We start from the raw sequence: 25,784 nt of genomic DNA on the forward strand, positions 1-25,784 counted from the left end.
TTGTTCAGTCACACCTGAAAACCCAGCTCTCCCCTCTCTACCGAGGAGAGAACTGCCTCATTTCTCTAAAGCGAGAGAGGCAGGTGGAGCCCCCAGACCCTCTCTGCTGCTGTCTCAGTGGATCCCTGGCCTCCTGGGAAGCCCTTTGGGCCCCAGGAACTGGCAGCTCCCTTCTGGCCACTCCTGAGGCCCCGAAGAATCCACAGCTCAGCTGCCGCGGGTGCGGCTCTTGGGAACCAGCCAGGAAGGATCCAGGACCAGCCTGGTCCAGAAAGAGCCGCAGAGACTAGGCCGAACCACAGCCAGGGTGTGGGAAGTGAGTCATGTTCCGTGAGGGTGAGGGAAGAACCCTAGAACGGAGAACGTGTGTGTGTGTGTGTGTGCGTGTGTTCGCACATGTGTGCACACATGCATCCCAGTGAGTCAGCGTGCCCCTGCCCCATATGGCTCTTCCCGCCAGCAAACACGCTGTGCCTGGCCAGGCTCGCCCACCCCACAAAAGCCTGCGATCTGCCACCACTTTGGGAATGTAGGGTTAGGAAATGAGAAACAGGGTTCTTGTCCAAGAGAAATTTTTTTTATTATTGTTTTTCTCTCTTCATTGGATTCGGTGTTTCTTGCTCCTCACACACATCCTCTCTGGTGGGGAATTCAGGTTTGGGCAGAGCTCAGAGGAGATGGCACCCAGCAGGGCCCTGGCCAGCAGCATGGCCAACCTTGACTGGAGCCACTGTCCCCTGAATGGGCTTGCCTGTTCCATGCCCTGCACACATCCCCACTCCTGACCCCTGAGTCTGGCCCCCTCCGCCACCGCCGCCGGTCCCTGGGCATCTTCAGAAGGGCCAGGAGGGAGGGGGCCTCCGTAACGCAGAAATGCCTGAGATGGTTCTTGAAATGCCCTCTTTGTTCCCCTTCTGCTAAGGCCACCTGATGCTTTCCCTCCTGCCACTGAGCACAGGACCCTTGCTGGGCTGGCCATCAAAGAGCCTCAAGGAAAAAATCAGCAGCTGAGCCGTGCTGGAGTCCTGGGCTCATGCCCGGAGTCTCCCCAGCCTGTCCAGACCGTCACTGGCAAAAATGCTAGGCTGACGATGACACTGCCCGGCCTCTTGGGCTAACACTGTGGTTGCTGCCTGCCTGTCAGCAAAAAAAAGACCCAGAGCCCCTCCTGGTTCCCTTCTCCATCAAGCCCTCCTGATGTCCCATGAGCTGCTTCTCACTTCTCGCCCCTGACAACGACCCCTGGTACAGTGGGGGTGATGGGGTGCTCTGGGGTGGCAGCCGGACTTGTGTTGCATATAAAAACAAGGCGATGCTCTAAACATCGAAGAAGATTGGTCCCCTGAAGTGATTCTTGCTGCCTCCCCTTCTTCTCCCTGGCCCTTCCCACTGACACTTTGCCCTAGGCCCTGGCAAGCCCAGGTTATGACGGGGACTGTCATTGCCAGGTTGGGATTCTAGACAAAAACCCTACAACTCTTCTCTTGCTAGAAATCACCAATACAACCCTTAGTTCAACAGATATAGTTTTCTGTATAGTTTATAAACATGAGAAGACATACAGTTTGGTAGGGGGGTGGGGAGGGGCCCTGTGCATGTGTGTGGACCGTGTGTATATATATATACATATATATATATATGTATATATATATAAGTTGACTTAGTTATAAGTCAAGTTATAAGTCAAGTTTAGTTATAAGTCAAGTTATAACTGCACTTCCTGTGAGAGCCTCACTGCATTCGATGCAGTTCTGAATTTCAGCCTCTGATGATCTTTCCTTTGGTAATTGGTTCTTGGAGCCCAGCAGCTGGGCCTGGGTGTGCCAGGGTTGCCTGAGACATCAGGAATGAGAGGCGTTCCCCCCTGGGGGAGAGACTAAGGGCTGGAGTGAGGGCAGGTTGACTCTGTGGCCTCAGGCAAGGGCCAAAATGTCACCTGCTCCTGTGCTCCCAGATGGCTGGGCCACCCAGCTGCTTGGGTGAGCCTCGTCTGTTCTCCTCTGAGTCCTGCTTCCTCCAGGAATGGCGGGGCCCTTCAGACCTCTCCAGTCACTGGGATTCCACAGAGCCCAGCTCCTGGGGGGGCGAGGGGCACTGTCCCATTGTTGCTAATGAAGGATTCATTTTGCGTGCTTTAACTGCCTTGCTGGATGGATGCTGTCTGCGGGCTCTCGCCAGGGCCTGGCCGGGACAGCTGGGTGTGATGCTCAAATCCCTTCCCACTTTGGGGCTGTACACTTTGGGTTTTATAATCCACGGGGGCAGGGCCCAGACAGCAGCTGAAGCCTTTACCAGCCTTTGCCCGAAACCCAGCAGACCCTCCGCTTGTTCAAAAAAAGAAGAGATTCTGTTCCTTGGTGGACATGTGGCAGTGCTGGGTGCTGGTGGCCCAGGTCTTCAGCGAAGAGTGACCACCAGCCCCAGTATCCAGGCCAGGAGGGAGGCTCCCAGGGAACTGCCCGAAGAGGCCTGCTGCACCCCGCTGGGGGCACGGATGGGGGTCCTGCGGGCACATTTGCCCTTCCTCTTGGGCCTGGTGGTGGGCATGATGTCAAAGCTGAACTTGTGCTGGTAGTCAGGGGCGTAGTCCTGCAGCTCGTGGGCCTGCTTCCCGGCGCCTGCCTTGGACACCTGGTTGCGATTCCTGTGGCTGGTGCAGTTCTTGCCGGGCTTCCTGTAGCCTGGGCGGGAGCCGGGCAGGGGGCCATGAGGGTGGCCCTTGTCCCTGGCGGGGCCACGGGGCGGGTAGTGCTCCTTGCGAGCGGCCCTGTCGGTGGTGGTGAGTGTGTGCGACTTGATCTGGTGCGGCGAGGCTGGACCCGTGCAGTTCCGGAAGTCCTCGGCCCTCAGCAGCTTCAGGTCCTGGCCTTGGCGCGCCTCGGGGGAGGCGCAGGGGACCGCAGAGCTGGAGCCGCGGAACCTTCGCAGCCATTCCCACAGCGAGTGAGCCCGGCAGCCGCAGTCCCAGGCATTCCCGTTGAGGCGGAGGAACTCCAGGGCTCCTAAGGGCGCCAGGCAGTCGCCCTGCAGCTCCGACAGGCTGTTGTTGAAGAGAAAGAGAGTGGTCAGCCGGCGGAGGTCGTGGAAAGCCTTGTGGTGGACCCACTGCAGCTGGTTCTCGTGCAGCAGCAGCCGGTCCAAGTTCACCAGTCCCCGGAACGTGTCCTGGCCCAGGCTCCACAGCTTGTTGCCATGGAGGAACAGGTGGCTGAGGTTGACCAGGTCCACGAAGATGTCATCCTGGAGGTACTCGATGTGATTGTCCTGCAGGTAGAGGTACTGCAGGCTGTGCAGCCCGCCGAAGATGCCTGCGGGCAGGGCGCTGAGCCCGCACTTGTAGAGGTAGAGGGCGTGCAGCTTCACCAGGCCCTGGAAGGTCTCCGGCGCCAGCGTCCGCAGCTGCCGGTTGTCGCCAAGGTCCAGCTCCTCCAGGTGCACGAAGCCCTCGAAGGTGTTGGGGTCAATGAAGGTGATGTTGTTGGAGTAGATCCACAGGGTGACCATAGCCGGGCTGAAATGGCCCTGCTGGAGGACGGTGATGCGGTTGTTCTGCAGGAAGATGCGTTCGCTGTCCTCTGGGATACCCTCGGGGATGGCGGCGAAGTTGTGCGCCTGGCAGCTGACGGTCATGGGTGCCGGGTAGCACACGCAGTCCCGCGGGCAGCCGCCGCCCAGGGGCAGCTCCCCGGCCAGCAGCAGCAGCAATAGTTCCACACAGCACCCTGGGGCGGGGGGGGGGGAGATGGAGAGGGGAGAGAGAGCACAGCCAGGTCAGGGGTGGCTCGGGGAGGCGGGGGACGGACAGGCGAACCATCCCCCCACCCCTTGGCAGGGCTCTGTCCTGGGCTGTGCCCAGCTCCGCGGTCTGGGGTGGCAGCCCTCTGTGGGAGGTTCCTGCTGGGAGGAAGGCGGGGGTCAGGCCCAAGCGGGGCCCTCACGCACCGACAGATGACACTCTGGCGCTCCACCCCCGCGGAGGGGGCCAACGACAGGCCCTGCTGTGAGGAGAGCTCGGGGACGCGCGCCCAGAACGCGCGCGCCGTGCCCTAAAGTCCCGCCCCAAGCCCTAACCCCTCCCCCAGACTCCCACGGGCCGTCCGGGGGTGGGCGTTCCTCTCCCAGCTCTGCCACTCACTCCTATAACAGGTACTGATTCAGACTCCTGGTCTGAATCATGACCAGGTACTGATGCACATGAACAGGTACTGATTCAGACTCCTGGTCTAACAAAGTAAATATATGGAGGCCTGAAGAGTCCTTTAATGTATTCTTTTTTTTTTTTAATATTTTATTTATTTGACAGAGAAAGTGAGAGAGGGAACACAAGCACGGGAGTGGAAGAGGGAGAAGCAGGGAGCCCGATGCAGGGGCTCGATCCCAGGACTCCGGGATCATGACCTGAGCCGAAGGCACACGCCCAACGACTGAACAAGGCAGACGCCCAACGACTGAGCCACCCAGGCGCCTCAAGTCTTTTAGCGTCTTCTTAATAACAAAGCATGCATGCAAGACACCAAAGTTCATCTCAAAAGCTGTCTCATTTAGGGTGCCTTCTGTGTCCTCAAATACGTGAAAGCGCTCTGTGACTCAGTTTCCTCATTTCTAAATAGTACTAGTGTTCCTTGCGGCGCTGTGAGGATGTGCTAAGGGGACGTGTGTGAAGGGCTGCCTGGTTTTGGGGCCTCCCTTATCTGGTCCATCTTCTGGCCCCTCCCCTCTCCGCACCTCACTCCCAGGCGTGTGCTCCCCGCTGGTGGTTGCAAACAAGGCTTTGCCTCTCGACCGTCCGGAGCATTTCCTCTGTAGCTTCCCTCTAATTGGCATTAATTAGGCATTCGTTAATGGATCCTTAAAATAATTTATTTTCGGATGTGTCCAGCCTGTGGTCGGATAATAGCCCCGTGCTCATTATCCGAGAGGCCTCATTATAGACGATCATCATTACCTGCCTTTTTCCAGGGTCGCAGCTGCCCCAGGCTGCCCGGCAGGCGCGCCAGCGTGCGAGGACAGGCTCCAGCCGGTAACCCCCACCCTGCAGGGCCAGGCAGCCATCTCGTCCCTGCCCAGTTTTGGCCTCTTGCCCGTCCCTTCCAGCTTGGCCAGCCGGGCCTCTGGGGAGAAGGCCAGGCCCTGGGGCAGCTCAGCTGATTCCTGCTGTCAGCTCTGCCCAAAGCATGTAGAAAGAACTCACACTCCTGGCCACTCTCCAACCGGCCTGCTCCCAGCCTCACCTGGGCCACTAGGCCAGGCTCCCAGGCCTGCTGCTGGCTTAGCCTCCTGGCCAGTCTCAGGCAGGCCCAGCCGCCACTGCCACCCCCTCATTCCCGGCAGAAACAGCATCGTAAATAAGTGACAGTTCCCAGCTGTTGGGAGTTATGGGCTCCCAGAGAGTGGCAGCTGCTTCCCATCCCCCTGTAATCACCCGGCTTCCACCGAACGTTTTCAACATAAAAATCATCGCATATAATTTCATTTTTGCATAATTGGGTTCGGTTGTGATTTCAGAGCAATTATGACCTCGGTGGCGGCGGCGGTGGTGGCAGTGCAGCTGTAAGGACCCTTTCTGGGCCGGGCCACGCTCTAGGTGGTTCCTGCTGTCTTCAGTCATAACCACCACTAAATGGCCTGCAGGCCTCAGCCTCAGTTTCCCTCTCTGTAACATGAGTAGGAGGTGATAGCTTTTCCAGTGTGCCCCACATGGAGACTCAGGTCTGACTTTGAGGCCCCCATTGCCCACCACAGTCTGGCAGAGGGTCCCAGCTGTGCAGGGGGAAGCAAGAGTGTGAGGGACTAGGAGCGTGGACACCAAGCCCCAACTGAGTCTTGGGGAGCCTGCGAGATGATTTGAGTCTCCAAAAGCCAGGGGTGGGAGGAGGGCCCACCCCACACTGGCTGCAGCTTCCACAGAATCTGACACCCCTTTTCCCCTCTCTCGGCAGGCACCCCTCACCCCTGCCCAGGCTGCTGTCTCCCAGGAACCTCACCCCAGGGAAGCGGTCCCCACCTTGCCATTCTGGGGGGCTCTGGGGGTCCCCTCCCAGCTCAAGGGCCTTCACAGGGCTCATTGTGCTAAAGGGGACCAGGCCATGGCCATGAACTGGTGCTTGTGGGACACACAGTGCCACACCAGACCCTGGGGGCAGGGGTAAGCTATGGCAGGCTTAGTACTAATACCACTCGACATTTGTGCAGCTTATGAAGTTTACAAAGTGCTCCTGCTTGCACTCCTCTGATCCCCAGCATTACACATGGTGGGGGGTTTCCCTGGCCCCCACTGACCTGGATGGGGGCTGACAAACCTTCTACCTGATGTTGTGGCTGTGTCCCCATAAGGCCCCAGGGCTGGGCTTCTCTGAAGTGTCCCCTGAGAAGCTGGGGGACCCAAGCAGAACCATAACCCTTCCTTAGAAGGTGTCTAGAAGATTCCTAGGTGATCCCAGGGAATGTCGGGGCACAGGGAAACCAAGCAGAGACCCCAGTTTGGATGAAAAAAAAACAAGTGCCCCCAAATCTAGGTATGGGCTGAGCAGCCAGCAAGTGAACACACCTTGGCAGGTGTGTGGGGTGAAGGCAGGACCCAGGGCAGGAGCCCTCCATGTCCTTCCTATGAGAGGGGCCCAGGAGGAGGCAGGGCCCCCAGCCAACTTCTTGGAGCCGCTCTCCATCCTTCTGTGCCGCCCACGTGCCTGGGAGCCAGCCCAAGGAACCTGCCCTTGCCCTACCCCTGCCTCCTTCCACTTGGCACTGGGGTGGGTCCCTGCTGAATTTGCTTTTCCACCCTGGAAGCTGGTCCCATCTCCAAGGCCCTGACCAGCCCTCCCAGCCAAACTCACCCACCTCTAGCCCCTGTGCTCAAGCCAATGGGTGCTTCAGTCACCCAGCTAGGCAGCTCCTCCTGTGCCCCCTCCGTGTGCCAGTGGGAGCCCCAACCCCGCTGATTGCCTGATTAAGGTACTAACAATGAGGCGGGTGTCTTTGCTGAGTACTTTAAGATCACAAATTAGCAGCCTGTGAAGGGGAGGTGCACCCCCTCCCATCTACCTCCTCAGCCCTCTCCTGGTGGAGCAGGGGGTGCTGCTCTGCCTCAAGGGGCTGAAGAAAGCCAGGCTGGGCCTCATCCCTCCTTCCTCAGGCTCTCCTCCTTCTCTCCTCCAGGGACACGCGCCCCACTGACTGCTTGGCTGCTCCCAAACCTCCTGGCCTCCCACACATCTGAGCTCACCTGAGGCTCCACAGGCTCATTCATTCTTTCCTCCTTTCAGTACTTGCCCTCTTGCAGTGTCCAATGTGCTAGGGCAGGGAGGAGCCCAGGGAGGAGCCCCGGGATGAACTGGGCAAGCCCTCGTGTGTTCATTAGCAGATAGAGGGGTCCCCAATCCCAGGCAGTCTGGTCAGGTGCTGGGGCCCAGAGTAGGCACCTAAGGGTGTATATATAAGGGGAAGCTCAGGGAAGGTCTCTGCCACCCCTATGCCACCTCCTCCATGAAGCCTTCTGCTCCCCTGGTATAGCATAGAGAATACCCCCAGTAGAGATTGTATTGTTTACACGTCCTCCTTCCTACAAAACACAAAACCCTTCACCTGCTGGGAGGGACCTGGCAGTGGGAGGGGATGAGTGGCTGGAACATGGGCAGCACCTCATCCAGGCTACTCAGCAACCCCAGATGTGCTTATGAAGGGTCCTGTGGAGCTGGACCTGGCAGGATGGGGGGGGAAGGGCATAACAGGCAGAAGGCACAGCATATGCAAAGGCACTCAGGTGGGGAAACAGCAGTGTGCCCCTCCCTTACCCCAGACCCTCTGTTTTCTCTGCCTCTATGAGTAGCCAGAGCTTCCAAGAAGCTGTAACACCAGCTCTGTGAGGCTGGGGACACCCAGGCCTGGGGAGGCCAGAGAGGTCACCATTGGAACCAGCACTGACAGGACCTCTGGTCCAGTCCCAGGCCAGATGACCAGAGTGGCAGGGTCCTGCAGCTTGCCCACCCTGGAAGCAGGAGGGAGCTAACCAAGGAGGACCCAGTCCTAAACACGGATCAGGTTCTTTACATGGACTCCTCACACCCCCACACCTATCGCAGAAGAAATGAGGCACATGGGGGTTGGAGGTGGGGGCGGAGAGGCTGGCAGAGGCCACAAAGCTGGTGAAGAGGGTGGTGGAACAGGCCTCACCCCCTGCCTTCAAATCCAGAAGCTCCAAGTTGCCTGGGGCAGGCCCTCCCTGACCCCAAGGTCTCAGATCCCCCACCCCCACCACCTCTCCCTACACCAGCGCAGGGACAGCCCCATGGACTGGAATCCCCTGAAGGCCCCCAGGCAGGTCCGCAGGGCTCCTGGAGCCTCAGAGACTCATCAGTCCTGTGGCCAATCCCTCTGGCTCTACAGCCCCCGCCCTCCCCACAGGGCCCCTCTCCCCGACCCTCCTGCCCCAGCCTTGCCAGCTGCTTTGCCCTGAGCCAATCGATGCTAACCAAATGGCTCTGCTGGTCAGATAACAGCCTCGGGCCAGGCTGGCTGCGCTGGACAGAGCTACTGGCGCCCCAGCCCACTTGGCACCATCCCTCCATGCCACACCCCAGTGCAGGCCACTTCCTGTAGCGTCCCCTCACCCCAGCCTGGCCCAGCCCTGGAGACAAGGAAGCCAGTCCAGGGAGACTGGGCTTCCCTCCTCAGCCCCCGCTGAAGACACCTGTTCCAATTTTAGTATATGTGCTGCCGAAGCGAGCACCGCTGAAGACACCTGTGATCCACCTGCCTCCTCCAGACCTCCATGTGTCCGACGCAGGCCCTCCGAAGGTGAGCCGTGGCTCCTCCGCCCCCCAAGCCGCCTTCACCCACATCTTCGCATCTTCTCCGTCTCTGGTGAAGGCAGCGCCTTCATTCTGGCTGCTCAGGCAAGAACCTCGGACTCATGCCAACTCCTCTCTCTAACTTCATGCCCAGTCTGCCAGGAGTCCTGCGGGCGCAACTTCAAAACATACCCAGAATCCACCCGTGTCTCCCAGCCACCACCCCAGCCTGGGCCCCCGTCATCTCTCCCCTGGCCTAGTGCGATAGGCTCCTGAGCAGTCCCCAGGCCCCCAGCCTTGCCCCTCCATGTCTCCTAACACAGCAGCGCAAGTCTGAGTCAGAGCATGTGACCCCTCCACTCAAACTCTCCTTGGCCCCATTGTGCTCAGTAAGACCCTTCAGTCTTTACCAGAGCCCTGACCACCGTCCCCCAACTCTCACCCTTCCTTCCCCATCCTCTTCCTCCTTCCTCCTCTTTTTCACGTGTTGGGTGTGTCCTGCCTCCAACTTTTGGCTGCTCCTTCCTCCTGGAGAGCTGCCCAGGACACCTGCAGGGCCCCTGCCCTGACCCCAGCCTTCCAGTCTCTCCCAGGGTCACATTCTCAGTCAGGCCTTCCAGAGCAGCCTATTTAAAATAGGGAAGGAACCCATCCCTATTTTATTTCCCTGCTTAACACTCATCCTCCTCTAATAAATTATCTCATTTATTTTTTTATCTTGCTCCTTTCCTGTCCCCTCCCACTGAATGTCAACTCCCTGAGGACAGTGATTTTGTCTGGGGCGTTCCCTGCTGAGCCCCTGGGGCCTAGAACGGTGCCTGGAACATAGCAGGTGCTCAATAAACCGAGTGGTTCTTAACTAATACCGAGGCCGCCAGGAAGAGCAGCCTCAGCTGTGGCTCTCTCTAGATGGCCCCTGGGCCATCAGAGAAGGGACAGAGGGTGGGGAGAGTTCGGCAAGGGAAGATACACACCAGGCCTAAGGGGCAGTTGACCAACCCAGCTTGGCCTGGGACTCAGGGCTCTCCTAGGACTTGGGACTTTCAGGGCTAAAACCGGTAAGGCCCAAACAAACCAGGACAAATCAGTCACCCTATCTGAGGCCAAGACCAAGCCCTCCTTCTGAAAACCAAAATCTCTGGGCCCAGGAAGGGGAGGGGACACACAGGCAGGAAGCAGAAGTGTTCTCTAGAAACCCACGCCTCAGGTCTACTGCCTGCAGCCTGGGAAGCAGGTCCAGCCTACATGGAACCTGTGTGTGCGCGCATGGATCTGAATACATTTCTGTGCACACGTGTACTACTGTGCGTGTTTAGCCATGCGTGCACACGGCCTCATATACACGTGCATGCAGTATCTGAGTACAGGCATGTGTGTGTGCAAGCTCATGCTTATCTCTGGAGGCCACCAAGGGGGCTGGCGGCCTCGGCGTTTTCGTCCGGCAGCATCCCTGAACTCCAGCCCAGAGAGGGGGCCCGGGTCTGCGATCTCCCTGTTTTATCTCAACACTCACTCTGGCTTTGCCTTTAGCTCCCACTCTCCTCCCTACAGGCTCAATGCCCTACCTACTCCAGGGTCACTTTCAGCAGTGGGAAGCCAGTGGCCCCTTACCAGAAGAGTCCTTGGCTTTTTCCTGCCATGGCGAGCCCCTTGCACAGGCCTGGCTGGGAGGCCGTACTAACCGGGCCGCTGAGCTCTCAGGGGGCCTCCCTACAGGCTCCCCAGCTTGGCCTAGCCGCGTCTGCCACCTCCTTGCTGCAGGGTGCCTTCTTGGGGGGCAGGTGCGATGCTGGAGGCTGGTGTGAGCCTCTCTATACCCCAGTATTGCCTGGCTTTGGGATCAGCCCCACTGGGAGCACCCTTCAGCTGGGCAACCTGCGCGGGTCACTAAACTTCCAAGGCCTCAGTTTTTCAGTCCAGGAACTGGGAGGCCGAGCATCTGTCTTACTGGGTGTTGGAAGCGCTCAGTGAGGCTGTGCCCCTGAACCGTAGCCCAGGGCGAGCTGAAGGAGAGGCATTGCCAAGGGTGATGACCGTATTACTGGTACTGTTATCAAGGGAGCTGCTGCTCACCCCTTCGGGGTTCTCCCCAACCCCCAGTATACCCTGGCTTTCACCCACCCATCCTGCCGCTCCCAGAGCCCAGAGGCGTGGCAGAGGGACCTGACAGATCAGACACGGAGTCTGGGCTCAGACTTAGGTTCAAGTTTCTTCCCTGCCAGGCCTTGGCTGCCCCCAGGGCACAGCAGGTGGGGATGGGGTCTTGACCTCTCTACTTTGCCCTTCCTCGCAGTCCATCCATCTCCATCCATCTCCATCTGGAGCTGCTGACTCTCTGCAGAATGCCCCAGGTATTCGGGCTCTACCTTCAGCTCGGGTGTGTCCCATGTTATTCAAATTTGCTTCTCAGTCTGGGGGCCCCAGAATCTGGGCTATGACAGCCCAAGGCTGAGGGTTGTGCGCTTCTGAGAGCCAGTCCTTCCCAGGAGGTTTCGAGAATGCTCTGAGTCCTGCCTCCTCCCTCCAAACCCTGGAGCCCACTGTCCCTCCCTCAGAACCACAGCAAACTGTGTACCGACCTGCATCCAGACAGGTTCACTGAAACTGGAGTGGTATCTCAGCTGTGTTTGGTGGGGCAGGTGAACCTCTGTGGGCCTAGGACTGTCCCCAGGGGCAAGTGTCTATTACCTGACTGGGGGTCACTGAGGGGATGTGAGGGAGAGAGAGTAGGGCCAGTGATCTACCAAATCCTGAAGGCCCTGGCACTGGCTGACACGAAACAGGAGACAGGACCCAGCCTGTGAGAAGCAGGTACAGAACTCTCTTCCAGGAGCCCTTGTTCCTAGTTCCTGGAACAGCCACCCTTTCCTTGTTGTCAGCGAAAGGCGTTCAGAATTCACACCTGGGGTATCGATCACCCGACCACCCTGTTCTGAATCTGTCCCCTGACTCCTTCATTCACACGAGTTTGCTCTGAGCTTCGTGCTGCAACAGTGAGATCCAGCTCCTTCCCTCACGGAGCCTACACACTCCGGCAGGGAGATGATTAAGCAAAGGGACCAGACAAGACCCAACTGACAAAGGGTAGTAGACACTGGGGACACAAGGAGGTTAAGACGGGGACAAATTTGGGCACCTGGGTGACTCAGTTGCTTGAGCCTCTGCCTTCCTCTCCTCCTGCTCGTGCTCTCCCTCGTTATCTCTGTCTCTCTCTCTCTCAAATAAATTAAAAAAAGTCTCTAAAAAAAAAGAAAGACTGAGACAAACGGCGGGGGGAGGGTACTGACATTAGTTTGTGTGCTCATGCAGGGCCTCCTTGAGCAGCAACACCTGAGCTGAAACCTAAAGGAAAGAAAGGAGCCAAAGAACAGAGGGAACAGCAGATGCAAAGGCCATGGGAAAGGACCAAACTTAGTATAGATGAGGGAAGAAGGGACGGGCAGGAGATGCAGTCAGAAAAGTAGGAGGCAGGCTTTGTAGGGACTTGAAAGCCTTGGTTGAAGAGTCTGGATCTAATTCTGGGTGTGGTGAGCAGCCACGGAAGAGCGTGAAGGGGGAGCAGCATGATGGGATTTGGGGGGCTGCTACTGGAGCATAGATGAGGGGACAAAAAGAGGGGTGGGGCCATGGAATCAGAGTGCAGTAGACAGAATGAGAAATGTTTAGGATGTAGAATTCACAGGACACACAGGTGGACCAGGGTGAGGAAGGGATGGGGTGGCTCCAGAGGATAAGGGTACAGTAAGATGGGAGGAACCCTGGGAAAGCAGGCATGGGGGCCTGCTTTGGGGAGCTCCATTTAGGACATGCAAAGTCTGCGGAGCCAGACAGAGATGTTTAACTGGCGGCAAACCGGAGGTGAGAAGCTCACTCAGGAGTCATGGGCATAGAGATGGTATTTAAATCTGTGGGAATGGATGAAGCCACCTGTCAAGAGAGGGGATACAGGATTGAGGCCTCCAGCAACACAATTCTGGAATGTAAAGGAGAAGGAGTGGCCAGTGACGTCAAAGGAAAGCCACGGCACGTGGTGTGACCGAAGACAAGAGTGGTCCAAGAAGGAAAGCGGACTCCTCCAGGATGGGGGCTGAGAGATGAAGTAAGGCTGTTTGGCAACATGGAGATAACTGGTGATGTCAGAAAGTTCATTTCTGGGAGAAAGGTGGGCGCAGAATGCACGCTAGAAGGGGAGGAAGAGTGAATGGGGAGACAGCACTGGGTCAGTCAGGACAAGTCAGGGCATGGATATGTGACAAGTGGCCCCAGGGTCTCAGTGACTCATGACAGAGGCTGGTTTCTTGCTCAGGGATCTGGGTGGAGAACACATCTTCTACCCAGAACCCTACCTGTCTCACGGCAGAGGGGACAGAAAGGACAGATACTGTGGGCAACTACGGGCTTCTGTTTCAAGCAGCACACAGCCTTCCTGCTCATGTTTCACTGGTCAGAGTCAGTCACACGGCCCAGCCTGTCCTCAGTGGGACAGGGAAGAAACCTGGGGTGGGGTGTTGGCATCAGGGAGCAGTGTCTGTGAGCACCCAGAGGCCATTCATTCAGAAACTTTGCTGTGAAGGCAGCAGAGAAACAGGGCAGCACCCAGAGAGGGGTGGAGTCCTGGGAGGTTGTCTGCTTTTTAAAGATGGAAGAAACTAGAGCTTGTTTGCAGGCTTGTGGGCATGGTTTGGGAGGAGGGAGAGGGAAGAAACTGAAGCAGAAGTGGTAGGGCCAAAGGAACGGAGACCCCTGAGCGCTGAAGCAACGGGAGGGACTCAGGTCTGTGCGAATGACAGGATGACGGAGTTACCTCCCCGGCCTTCTTGTCTCCCTCAGTAAAAAGGGGTCATTAGCTGAGAGCCAAGGTATGGAGGAGGGCGGGAGTTTAAATCAAACTACCCCAATAACATGAGAGGTTTGTGGGGGACAAGAAGGTAGGTGTTTGCAAACCCAGGTTTCTGGTGCCCGCTGCCTAGCCCCTGCCCAAGTCCTCCTCACCACCCGCTGGAGGCTGGGGCTCTCGGGCCCCTCTGATGAAGTCTGCTCACGTCACTCCCCTGCTGACAGAACGTGCTCAGCAAACATTCCCTCCACCCCTTCCTTGGGGCCGGGCACCATGCCAGGAGGGCTCTGGGGACAAAAGACCCAGTTCCTCACTTCTGCGAGCTCAGTCTTCCCCAGATGCCTTCAGGATAGTACATTGTGGACATGTGTCACTCCTCTTGCTTACCCAGCTGCTAAACCCTCTTCCTGTATTTGGGAAATCTCCCAATTTATGTAAATGAGTCCTTCCCTCCTTGTGGAAGCTGAAAAGGTCAAGCCTGCACTTTCCCAGCCTTCCCTGAAGACTGGGCAAGGTCCGTAACCCCAGACTTTGAACTAGGACTTAATGGCGCAATTAAGCTGGGACCAATGCTTACACGGAGAGTGGCAGTGGCTGTAACAGAACATTGGAGGTACAAGCTGGAAGTATCTTTGTCTTTGTTTGGGGGATCGCTCAAGTCTGTAGAGCTCCCAACCGTTTGAAAGAGCCTGTGGGTTACCTGTAAATAGATCTGCTTTTTATTTAAATTAGTCAAGGCTGGTGTGTCTTTTGGTTACAAATAAGACACCCCCACCCCTCCCCGACTGGGAGCGCCTGGGTGGCTCAGGGGGTTAAAGCCTCTGCCTCCGGCTCAGGTCATGGTCTCAGGGTCCTGGGATCCAGCCCCAAATGGGGCTCTCTGCTCAGCGGGGAGCCTGCTTCCCTTCCTCTCTCTCTGTCTGCTTCTCTGCCTACTTGTGATCTTTGTCTGTCAAATAAATAAATAAAATCTTAAAAAAAAAACTCACAAAACAAACTGAGGGTTGTGGTGGGGGGGGTTAGGGAGAGGGTGGTTGGGTTATGGACATTGGGGACAGTATGTGCTATGGTGAGTGCTATGAAGTGTGTAAGCCTATGATTCACAGACCTATACCTCTGGGGCTAATAATACATTATATGTTAATATGTTAATTTAAAAAAAGATCCAGATTTCATTCAATTACCAGGTAGTCACGTGCTCTAGAGGAGCTAGACTCCTCCCCAGGAGTGGGAGAGAGGCAGTCTCCATTAGTCTACTCCATTGTCAGTGATTGGTCTAGATAGGAGTATGTGACTCCACTCTGACCAATGAGACACAAAGAACGTCAACCGAGGGCCTGGGGGCGGGGTCCTTCTTTTGAAAATGGCCATAAGGATGTTTTCACTTCCTGCTCTGAGTGTGGCTCCGCAAGGATGAAATGCCTGGAGCCAACACACTGTCTTTAGGCCATGAAGGGACATAAAGGCTTAAAGGCCAAAGCCAGTTCACCAAAGACTGCAGAGCGAAAAGATGGAGAGAACCTGGATCATAATAATCTTATTAAGCCAAGGAATCAATCAATCCTGGGATCTCCAACCTTCTTATAGGACACAGTAATTCTTGTTATAGTCATTGTGATTTTTTTAAAAGTTTCATTTTTTAAAAGATTTTATTTATTTGTCAGACAAAAAAACACCTGCACACGGAGAAAGAGTGGCAGGTAGAGAGAGAAGCAGGCTCCTCACTAAGCAAGGAGCCTGATATGAGACTTGATCCCAGGACCCTGGGATCATGACCTGAGCGGAAGGCAGACGCTTGACCCCCTGAGCCACCCAAGCGTCCCTGATTTGGGTTTTCAATTACAGCCCCAAAGAGTTCCTCTTTCACTTAGTCAGTCACACTAGATTTCTCTTGCTTACAACCAAAGAAGTCTAACTTATGTACTTGAGGACTTGGCTCAGACAGGACCTGTCCCAGGAAGCCTCCCCAAACCCTTCCCTCTGGGTTCAACCCCCCCACCCTCCTCCATGCGGCCTCCTGTCTGGGCACTCGCGACTCTCTTAAAGTCACCTGCCTCCCACAGCAGGGGTGCCCAGATGGTGCATGGAGCTCACCTATACATGCCTGGAAACTGAAGGACTGAAAGGATGATTGCGCTGATGTAATCTGAGCCCAATGCAAGGAAGCCAGGTGCTTTCCTTAGCGGAGGCAGCCTTATTGTGGGCAGATGTAGATATACAGTAAGTTTTAGCAGCCAAAGGCCACCAGGTACCTCATGCCTGAGAGGATAAATGAGTTTACAAGGCATTTCAGGCCTTGCCTCACTGGTCTCTCTCTTCTAAGCCCTCTGCAGAGTCCTGACTGGCTACTTAAGACCCCTGCAGGGAATGCTCTAAATGTATTTGTAGTGTTCTGTGTCTTAATTTGAGCAGTGGACTTGGGGATGTTTGTTTTATTATTCTCTATTCCTTAAACATACTATGTATATATATTTTTTAGATTTTATTTATTTATTTATTTGAAGGACAGAGACAGGGAGAGAGGGAATATAAGCAGGGGGAGTGGGAGAGGAAGAAGTGGGCTTCCCGCTGAGCAGGGAGCCCGATTCAGGGCTTGATCCCAGGACCCTGGGATTATGACCCAAGCTGAAGGCAGAGGCTTAATGACTGAGCCATCCAGGCGCCCCTTAAACATATTATATTTTGATGTATGCATTTAATATTTAATAAAGGAAATACATTATGGAGGGGGGAAAAAAGACATCTTGCAGGATCTAGCTAAGAATCTCAGGTCCCAGGCCTTGATTTGCCTCCTCCTCCCTCCTGTCCTCCTCCCTGTGGTCCTGAGCCCTGTGCTTTCTCCAGGGACCAGCCAGCAACACATTCCAGCCTCTGACCCCAGGCCTGGGAGCTTTGACCCAGGAAGAAGTGGCACGGGCTTTCCCCATGTGGTTCCCAAACCCTATGTTCCCCCATAAGGTTTTTCTATTTAAAGCCAGTCTTCATCATTTATTTTAACTCTAAAGTAATACTTGCCAATTGTGGAAACCATGGAAAGTAGAGAAGTGAAAAGGAAGAAAAATCATCACAATCCCATTACCCTTGACAACCACCGGCAGTGCCTTGCTGTGCTTTCTTTCTGTACTTCCTTCATTTATGTAGGGACATATAAAATTTAAATAAAAATTTTATTTAAAGCAATAAAATTGGGATCGTGCTGTATATGAGCTCTGTATCTTACACTTCTGCTTAACTTAGACCATTCATCCATTCAGCAGCTCTCCAGGTGCCTTCCTCTGTGAGGCTCTCCAGTGAGGGGGCTCGGCAGGCAGTGACCCCACCCCCCACAGTCAGAATCAGATACTCCTCAAATGGTCACACCCATACACAATCACACCCTGAAAAGAGGAGTCCAGAGAGAGAGATCCAAGTAGCTAGGAGGAATGTGGGGGCTTCCCTTGGCAGTTGAAGCGGGAAGGCTGGGAGAATTTGAAGATTGAGACGAACTCCACTGGGAGGGTTGGGGGAGGTGAGGTTCCAGACAGAGGGAACAGCATGTGCTGAGGGCCTGGGCCAGAGGAACCACACAGCTGAGTACTAAAAGAACGGTGTGGTAACAGTGTAGAGATTGCAGAGTTCTGTATGGACGGACCATAATTTTATTTATCTGTGGAATATTTTCATTGTTTCTCATTTCTCACTGTTACAGATTATCATGACAAAATTGGTAATATTAGTTGCCTCCTGGGAGGACTACTAAAAGCTCAGGGACCAAGGAGAGGGGAACGTCACTGTATACTTGACATCATATGTTTGGTTTATTGCCATGCGAATGTTCTTACTGATTCTTTCAAGAGTTAGTGGGGCACCTGGGTGGTTCAGCTGGTTAAGAGTCTATCTTGGGCTCAGGTCATGATCCTGGGGTCCTGGGATCGAGCCCCATGTTGGGCTCCCTGCTCAATGCGGAGTCTGCCTCTCCCTCTCCTCCCGGCTCATGCTCTCTGTCTCTCTCTCAAATAAAGTTAAATAAAATCTTCAAAAAAAAAAAAAAAGTCAGCTAAACTAAACAATGTTGGAATGAACATCTTTGTGCATAAAGCTTTGTCCGAATTTCTTGGCCTTTCCCTAAATCAGATACATTTAGTCAAAGTCCCCTTGATGCAAGATGACAAATCACCTTCCAGGGAGTTCAGCTCATGGAGCCTTAAGTTCTATACCCAGAAGATCACCAGTCACAGGAACTTTCAGACCCCGCTCTTCCCCGTTTGCCTTCCCAACTAGACTGAGCCACTCGAAAGAAACAAGAGCTGTGCACCTCATATGGAAAGATCTCTGGGGCAGGGAAGCAAAGGAGATGAAGGTGTGTTGACAGACCTACCCATAACCGGGGTATCACATACACTCATTGAATGCTCAAAAAAAATTATTACAAAACTATCAATAGCCTCATTTTACGGTTGAGAAAAATAAGACTCAGTAAAAGGTGGGGATTCGTCCAAGATGGTAGAGCTGAGATTCAAACCAAAATCTCTCTCTCTCTCTTTTTTTTTTTATTTTATTTTTTTTTTAATTTTTTTAATTTTTTTATTTTTTTCAGCATAACAGTATTCATTATTTTTGCACCACATCCAGTGCTCCATGCAATCCGTGCCCTCTACAATACCCACCACCTGGTGCCCCCAACCTCCCACCCCCCACCCCTTCAAAATTCTCAGATCGTTTTTCAGAGTCCATAGTCTCTCATGGTTCACCTCCCCTTCCAATTTCCCTCAACTCCCTTCTCCTCTCCATCTCCCCTTGTCCTCCATGCTATTTGTTATGCTCCACAAATAAGTGAAACCATATGATAATTGACTCTCTCTGCTTGACTTATTTCACTCAGCATAATCTCTTCCAGTCCCGTCCATGTTGCTACAAAACTTGGGGATTCATCCTTTCTTTCTTTCTTTCTTTCTTTTTTTTTTACAGCTTTATAAACATATATTTTTATCCCCAGGGGTACAGGTCTGCGAATCGCCAGGTTTACACACTTCACAACACTCACCATAGCACATACCCTCCCCGATATCCATAACCCCACCCCCTCTCCCAACCTCCCCCCATCAACCCTCAGTTTGTTTTGTGAGATTAAGAGTCACTTATGGTTTGTCTCCCTCCCAATCCCATCTTGTTTCATTTACTCTTCTCCTACCCCCTCGACCCCCCATGTTGCATCTCCTCTCCCTCTTTTTTTTTAAAAAGATTTATTTATTTATTTGAGAGGGGGAGAGAGAGGGAGAGAGAGGGAGAGAGAGCACGAGCAGGGGGAGGGACAGAGGGAGAAGCAGGCTCCCCACTGGACATAGAGCCCGATGTGGGGCTCCATCCCAACACCCTGAGATCATGACCTGAGCCAAAATCAAGAGTTGGATGCTTAACCCACTGAGCCACCCAGATGCCCCAGCCCTCTCTTTCAAGGCTACAGCTCTCTCATAGGCCCTCGCTGAGCCTCACCGCCTCGGGCCCCCCAACAGGCATGAACTGTGTTCCCTGTTCCCTTGCCAATAACTTCATTCCTGCCCCTGTCTTCATTATTTATTTTCTCTCCTGGTGCCTCACACTCATGAGGCTGGGGAAATGGACAAGGCAGCTGGAAAGGAAGTGGAAATTCTGTGTAATACCATCGTCTGTATCACAAAACTTGTCTTAAGTGCCAGCCCCAGGGATTTACTGGAGTTGGTACGACAGAGGGCTGAAGGTCAGATTAAATTGGACTGGTAACCCCAGGGGGATACTTGAAAGAGGATGCTAAAGAAAGCATTTCCGGCAGGGGCAGCGGGCAGCATGCTGGCCAGCCGGCCAGGTCAAGCCTACTTCACGGGGCTCGGTGGTAACAGGCTTGGGTTCACATGTCCTCCCCCGGAAACCTGAAATCTTGCTTTTTCCCCCCAATAATGAGTTAGTATAAAAATGGATCTTGAATAAAATTGTCTGCAGTTTTCAAATTTCAAACTGCATTAGTCAAAATATATCAGATTTCCGTGTACCGACTTACCACCTGCTCAAAATCTGATCCTTTTTCAGCTGGAATGTATTGAAATATGAATCACCTCTCCTGAGAGGAAAAAGGGAAAAGCAGCAGAGGGAAGACCCTTTGAAAATGTGCCGGTGGGAGAAATGCAATCCTGTGTGGCTTGGGGCTCCCCCAGCCTCCCCCAGCCCTCCCCTCGGCGATGGCTGCTAGGTGGTCCCAGCCCCTCGGCCGCTTCCCTGTGAAATCTGATTTCTGGCTCAAACCCCTAGGCTCTGGGCAGTCTCTGCTGCCTGCTGCACAGCAGCATCTCCAGTCCTGCAACCTTGTAGAAGCACCAGCTATGAGCCGGGAGCACAGGTACACCAGAGAAGCCGATCTGCACTCATATCGCGGAATTCAGGAGTGACTTTGTTGTCACTCCCTTGTGCACTCAACCTCTTAGCAGAACTGGACACAGCTGGCCCTCCCTTCGGGAAACACTTCCTTCTCTTTACTTCAGAGACAGTAAAGCTCACCTGGCCAGCTGCTCTTCTTGGTCTGCTCGGCTAGCCTAGCCATTCCCCCTCTGCCTGATCTCTGCATACCCCGATTCCCCAGGGCTCAGCACTTGGACCTTCCCTCTTCCACACCCACACCTATCCCTAACATCCAACCGGGGAGCTCGGGTTTTCGGTACAGTCTCCACAGGGCGGAAGACCAGATACCCATCTCATTCCCGAACTCCAGACCAGCCCACCTGACAGTGCCACATGGATATCTGACCAGCAGCCCCGCTTGACGTGCCCTAAAGGTTTTTCTCCCCATCTTAGTAACTGACAACTCCATCCTTTCAGTTGCTCAAGGTGAAGATGTAGACCTCATAACCTTGTTCCCTTTCCCCCTCAATCCACCAAGTCCCGTGGACGCGACCCTTTACATCGATCCCAAATGCGTCCACATCACTCTATCCCCACTGCGGGCCCCTCCTACCCCTGTCCCAAGCCGCCGTCCTCCCTCCCCTGGACAGCTACAGTGGTCTCCCTAACGGGTCTCCCTGCTTTTCCTTCAGCTTCATCACCGCCCACAGTCCACACCACAATGGCAAGGATCTTGGAATACAGAAAGAGCTATCGGGTTACTTTTCGGGTTACTTCCCTGCCTGAAATCTCCCAGTAGCTTTCCATTGGACCAAACAGAATGCAAACTCCCTACCAACCCCCAGCGTCCTCCTAACCCAACCCCACCCCACCCCACCACCTCCCCAGCACCCCCTGCACCATTACCCCCCATCCCTGGCTGCAGGAGCCTTCCTGTCCCTAAGCCCACAGCTAGCTCAGTCTTTCATTTTGTTGTTTTATAGTAAAACACATGCAACCGAAAATATACCATCTTCACCATTTTAAAACGTACAGTTCTGTGGTATTTAGTACATTCACGATGTTGGGCAAACATCACCACTATGGAGTTCTAGAACATTTGCATCATCCCAAAGAGAAATCCCATACCCATTAGCAGTCATTCCCCATTCTTCCTCCCCACGCCCCCGGCAACCATTAATCTGGTTTCTGTCTCTGAGGATTTACCCATGCTGGATATCTCATACAAATGGAGCGATAACAGTGTGTCTGTCTGGGAGTTTTCCCACCAACTGTTCCTGATTGAACACTCTGGCCCAGGGCCCTTGCAGGACCCCACCTCCTTCTTAGCATTCTGGCCTCAGCTCAGGCATCTCCTCTCTGTCTAAAGCAGCCGCCCCTACAGCCCCAGTCCCTCTTGATTACATAAGTAGCCGGCTCTGTGTCCCTCTTAGCACTTAACACTCACTCTGAGTATCAGGTTTAATTGTTTGTTTACATGTTTATTGTCTTCCCCCTTGTCTGCTTCTTCCCTAGGATGGCTGGGTGCCGGCACCCAAGGGGCACTGGCTCGCTCCGCGATCACTTGTGGATTGAATGAACAAGCCTGCTACCAGCGCTGGGATGGAGCGTCTACGATACTATGGAAACATGGAGGAGGAAGCAAGCAAGCAAGCAGCAGCCTGGACCTGGAGTCCCAGCGGGAAGGCAGCCTCCAAGGGCATTCAAGGGGGAAGGGGGAGGACATTCTGGTGGAAGGAACTGCACAGTCAAAGGCCTGGAGGCATGAGAGAGCATGTCCAGTGTGGTGTCTTCTCTAGTTTGCGATGTGTCCCCTGATTGCTCGCCAGCCTCCCGCAGCGAGGACAGAGTGTATGGCTGGCCACTGGTTTTCATACAAGATGTAAGGGGCTGGCAGGAGAGGAAGGACAGAGTCTTTTTCCTTTGTTTCTCCCACCCTGGTTTCAGCATGTGTTGCACATGCCCACGGACACAAAGGAAAGCAGGCTTGTTCCAAGTTTTCTGATTTGGGGGTCAGCCTGCGGCCACCTTTAAGAGAGAAGGGAAGGTGACCCCTGGCTGGCTCAGTCAGGAAAGTATGTGATGCTCAGGGTTGTGAGTCTGAGCCCACGCTGAGTGTAGAGATCACTTAAAAATAAGTATTTTTAATTATTTAACTAATTATTTTTTTAAAAGATTTTATTTATTTATTTGAAAGACAGAGATCACAGAGAAGCAGGCAGAGAGAGAGGAGGAAGCAGGCTCCCTGCTGAGCAGAGAGCCCAATGCAGTTGATCCCAGGACCCTGGGATCATGACCTGAGCCGAAGGCAGAGGCTTTAACCCCCTGAGCCTCCCAGGCGCCCCTAATTTTTTATTTATTTTTATTTTTTATTTTTTTAAAAAGATTTTATTTATTTATTTAACAGAGAGCGATCACTAGTAGATGGAGAGGCAGTCAGAGAGAGAGAGGGGGAAGCAGGATCTCTGCCGAGCAGAGAACCCCATGCGGGACTCGATCCCAGGACCCTGAGATCATGACCTGAGCCGAAGGCAGCGGCTTAACCCACTGAGCCACCCAGGCGCCCCCTAATTTTTTATTTTTTAAAAGATTTTATTTATTTATTTGACAGAAAGAGAGAGAGATCACAAGTAGGCAGAGCAGCAGGCAGAGAGAGAGGAGGAAGCAGGCTCTCCATTGAGCAGAGAGCCCGACGCGGGGCTCGATCCCAGGACCCCGAGACCCCGAGACCATGACCGGAGCCAAAGGCAGAAGCTTAACCCACTGAGCCACCCAGGCGCCCCTAAAATAAGTATTTTTTAAAAAGAGAGAGAAAGAGAGATGAAAAGGCGGAAGGGCACGATGGTGATGGTGTAGAGTATAGACGACTGTCAGCTGTGTTTCAAGGCTGGGTGGCCTCTCAGGAGGGAGGCAGAGCTAGGATGGACCTGCAGGCCCCCCCGTGCCCCCCCCCCCACCCGCCATGGACCCTCTTTGCTGGCCTTACCTTTCAGGACTAGGCCACCAGCTCCTCCGGGTACTAGGCTGTCTGTAAGCCTTGTATCTTTTATTTCTCCTGATCGAATCAGGCCCGGCTTACCCAGGCCCTGTGGCTCTGGGAGTACAGCTCAGCTCCCAGGAGGAGAGGCCCTTCCCCAAAGCCAGGAGGCTCAGGAGGGCAAATTCAATTGTGTGCAAGGCAAAAGCCATTAACCTGTCTGTGTACTTCGGTAGCCCTACCCCCCGCCCCCCTCTGCCAGCCAGCCGGTTCAGGCTACCTCTCCCAGATTCCAGCCTCCCACCATCCCAAGGGCCACTACTGCCCCCCGGGCTGTTCTCAGCCTCTTCTGTCCTTCAGTGCTCCATAGTTCTCTTCACTCCTGCCTCTAGGGTCTTTTTTGAGCTGAGAAGGAAAATGAGTCCATGCGGAATTCGCTCTCCTCGGAGGCAAGCCAGGCTCTTGGCCCTTCCTACCCCTGGGGCCATCTGAGCAGAGTGCTGAGGTTTCAAACACCTATGCCTAGTGTGGGGCCTAGAGCTAGGCTGTCCAGTGCGCTAGCTGCTACCCACATGTGGCTTCCAAATGCTTGAAATGTGGCTACCTCTGAGGCGTAGTACAAAAAAGGATGCTCGCTATATTCATTACATGTTGAAATGATAATACTTTGACTATATGGGCTTAAATAAAAATAAAAATATTTTAAATGAATTTCACTTGTTGCTTTTTACTTTTTTTTTTAATGTAGCTACTATTTAAAGTCCCTGCCGCTCAACATTTCTATTGGACAGAACTGCTCTCCAGTGGTTGGGCATGGGCTCATCTCCTTGGCTCCCTGGATTCCCTGCTCTCAGGGGAGGGGAACAACAGGAAGAGGGCCAGAGCAGGACCCTCCAAAGGCTGATCCTGTTTGGAGGACACCAGTCCTGACACCCATTCAAAGGGCTCCCCTAAGTGAGCACAGCTGGAGGACCAGGGAAGGGCGGGCCCTGAGCAGTCCTAGAGGCAAGCTCCAGGGAGGGGCGTGGCCTGAGGCAGAAAGCAGGGATGCCTTTCCTGTCATTCATTGTGGCTCTAGCACCTGGTGCTGGCGGCCTGGGCACTGCTAAACGCAGCTGTGGGCAGGACAGACCCAGGGGCTACCTTGGGGAGGCTCATGCTGTCACGGGATGGCAGGCCCACAGCAGATCCCTGTAGCCCCCAGGAGGAGGGGCGGCAGCAGGGGTGAACCCCGGAATCCCAGAGCCCCAGGAGGTGGCTCTGAGCAGAGGGAGCAAACAGAACTCCAAGCTGGAGTGCCACAGACCTGAGAAGGGAAAGAGGAGAGGGAGAGAGAGAGAAGAGAAAGAAAAAATAAAGAAGAAATGAGAGTCAAGACAGACAGCCAGGTGCCCGTGGAGGGTGTAGCTCTGGGGCCCAGAACTGATGAGGCTGCGTGAGAAGGTGTGACCAGTGAAGAAAGGATGCCCAGAACGGGGCGAAGAAGCGGACTGGAGGTTTCTGTATGGGAACAGGGCGGGGGGCGGTGGGGGAGGGAAGGAAACCTCCCCGGGGTAACACATTCTCACTAAAACTGGGAACAGTGGGTGGCACCACACAGGGACAAGCTGTGAGCTTGATGGAGAAGGAGAGGCTGTGATGGGACTGCTGGGCAGGCCAGGTTGGGGAAACTGGTCTCCTGGTGGTCTCTCCTCCACGCCTCCTGGGGACCCTCTGAAAGGCTACCCAGTGTGTCGTTCACCATGGAGGAGGGAGGCAGGATGGGAGCACTTTGGAGGAGGTCTAGTAACCCTCCCAGGGGCTCAGGGCAGGGCTGGCGAAGACCCCTGGCCACCCTGTACCTCATGAACATGCGCCACTATGGAGGACTATGGCTTCTGTCTTCCCCCCAACCCTGGAAGGGGACCACTTGCTTGCTTTCCTGCTTCAAAGCCCACAGTACCCTTTCAGGCTTTCCACTAAAGCTCCGCTTCCTGCCCCAGAACAGGGCCGGCTCAGTCTCCACAGCCAGGAGGAGGAACAAATCAGGAGCACCTCCAGAGCTAATGAACGATCTGAGCCGTCGGATCGGGTCAGCAGTCCCCCACCAGCCTCCCTGGCCCTCTGTGATGGCTCATTATTCCAGTATTCCCAGGAGACAGACAGCATTTTTTTTTCCCCCAACATCGCCTAATTATGTTCCAGCTGTACGTGATACAGTGACATGTGTCCCAGGCACACACACAATTCCCAGTAAGACCAGGCAGGGAGAGTTCCCGAGGAGGGTGTGAACCGACCAGGATGTTTTAATCTTGAAGGGTACACCTAGAGCCCTTACCCAAGGCCCCAGAATGACACCCACCTCTGGGTCTAGAGCATGCCCCCCCCCCCACTGATAAAAGGAGCCCTGAGGCCACAGAGGGTCAGGCGGAAGAGACTTCAAAGGGAGGACAGCTTGGGGTGGGGGAAGTTTGGGGGAGGGACCTGTGTTTCCTGAGAGCCCGGGATTAGGGATGGGATGCGGTTCTGATCAGGAGTCTCAGGAGCATTCCAGCTGAATGCAGGGCCCCTTTGGACTGATTCCTTCCCCTTGCCAAGGGGAGCCTCTCAGCGTGTTCCCAGCCTGGGAGAGTCCCTTGGATGGGGGAGCACAGGCTGTCTTCTGGGGCCCTGCGTGGCCTTGAGGCTCAGGGACTGCCCACACCCACTACTAGAGCCCTGGGACACTGGGCTGGGTATGGAAGCTCCTGGGGGACTGGGCAGGCTCCTTAGCACCCTCCTGTTCCTCCAGGCCCCGTTCCATCACTCAGGATGTGAGTCGGTGCCTCTGCAGGGCCCCGGCTCACAATCTTAGCAG

At 54.5% G+C, this 25,784-nt stretch overlaps 1 protein-coding gene across 3 annotated transcripts in view; it reads right to left on the reverse strand.

Moving 5' to 3' along the window:
• Window positions 1-303: 303 nt before the first annotated feature.
• Window positions 304-25,784, reverse strand: part of RTN4RL1 (reticulon 4 receptor like 1) — a 73,792-nt gene continuing 48,311 nt past the window's right edge. For 2 of the 3 annotated variants that reach the window (XM_047708518.1, XM_047708519.1), the window contains exon 2: window positions 304-3,722. In XM_047708518.1, coding sequence (XP_047564474.1) covers window positions 2,398-3,722 — 1,325 coding nt within the window. In that variant the 3' untranslated portion in view covers window positions 304-2,397. Of the gene's footprint in view, window positions 3,723-8,737; window positions 9,138-25,784 lie in introns of those variants that run through there. The other variant, XM_047708517.1, reaches the window with a different exon arrangement.

The sequence above is a fragment of the Lutra lutra genome, chromosome 16 (assembly GCF_902655055.1).
Source record: "Lutra lutra chromosome 16, mLutLut1.2, whole genome shotgun sequence".
NCBI lineage: Eukaryota > Metazoa > Chordata > Mammalia > Carnivora > Mustelidae > Lutra > Lutra lutra.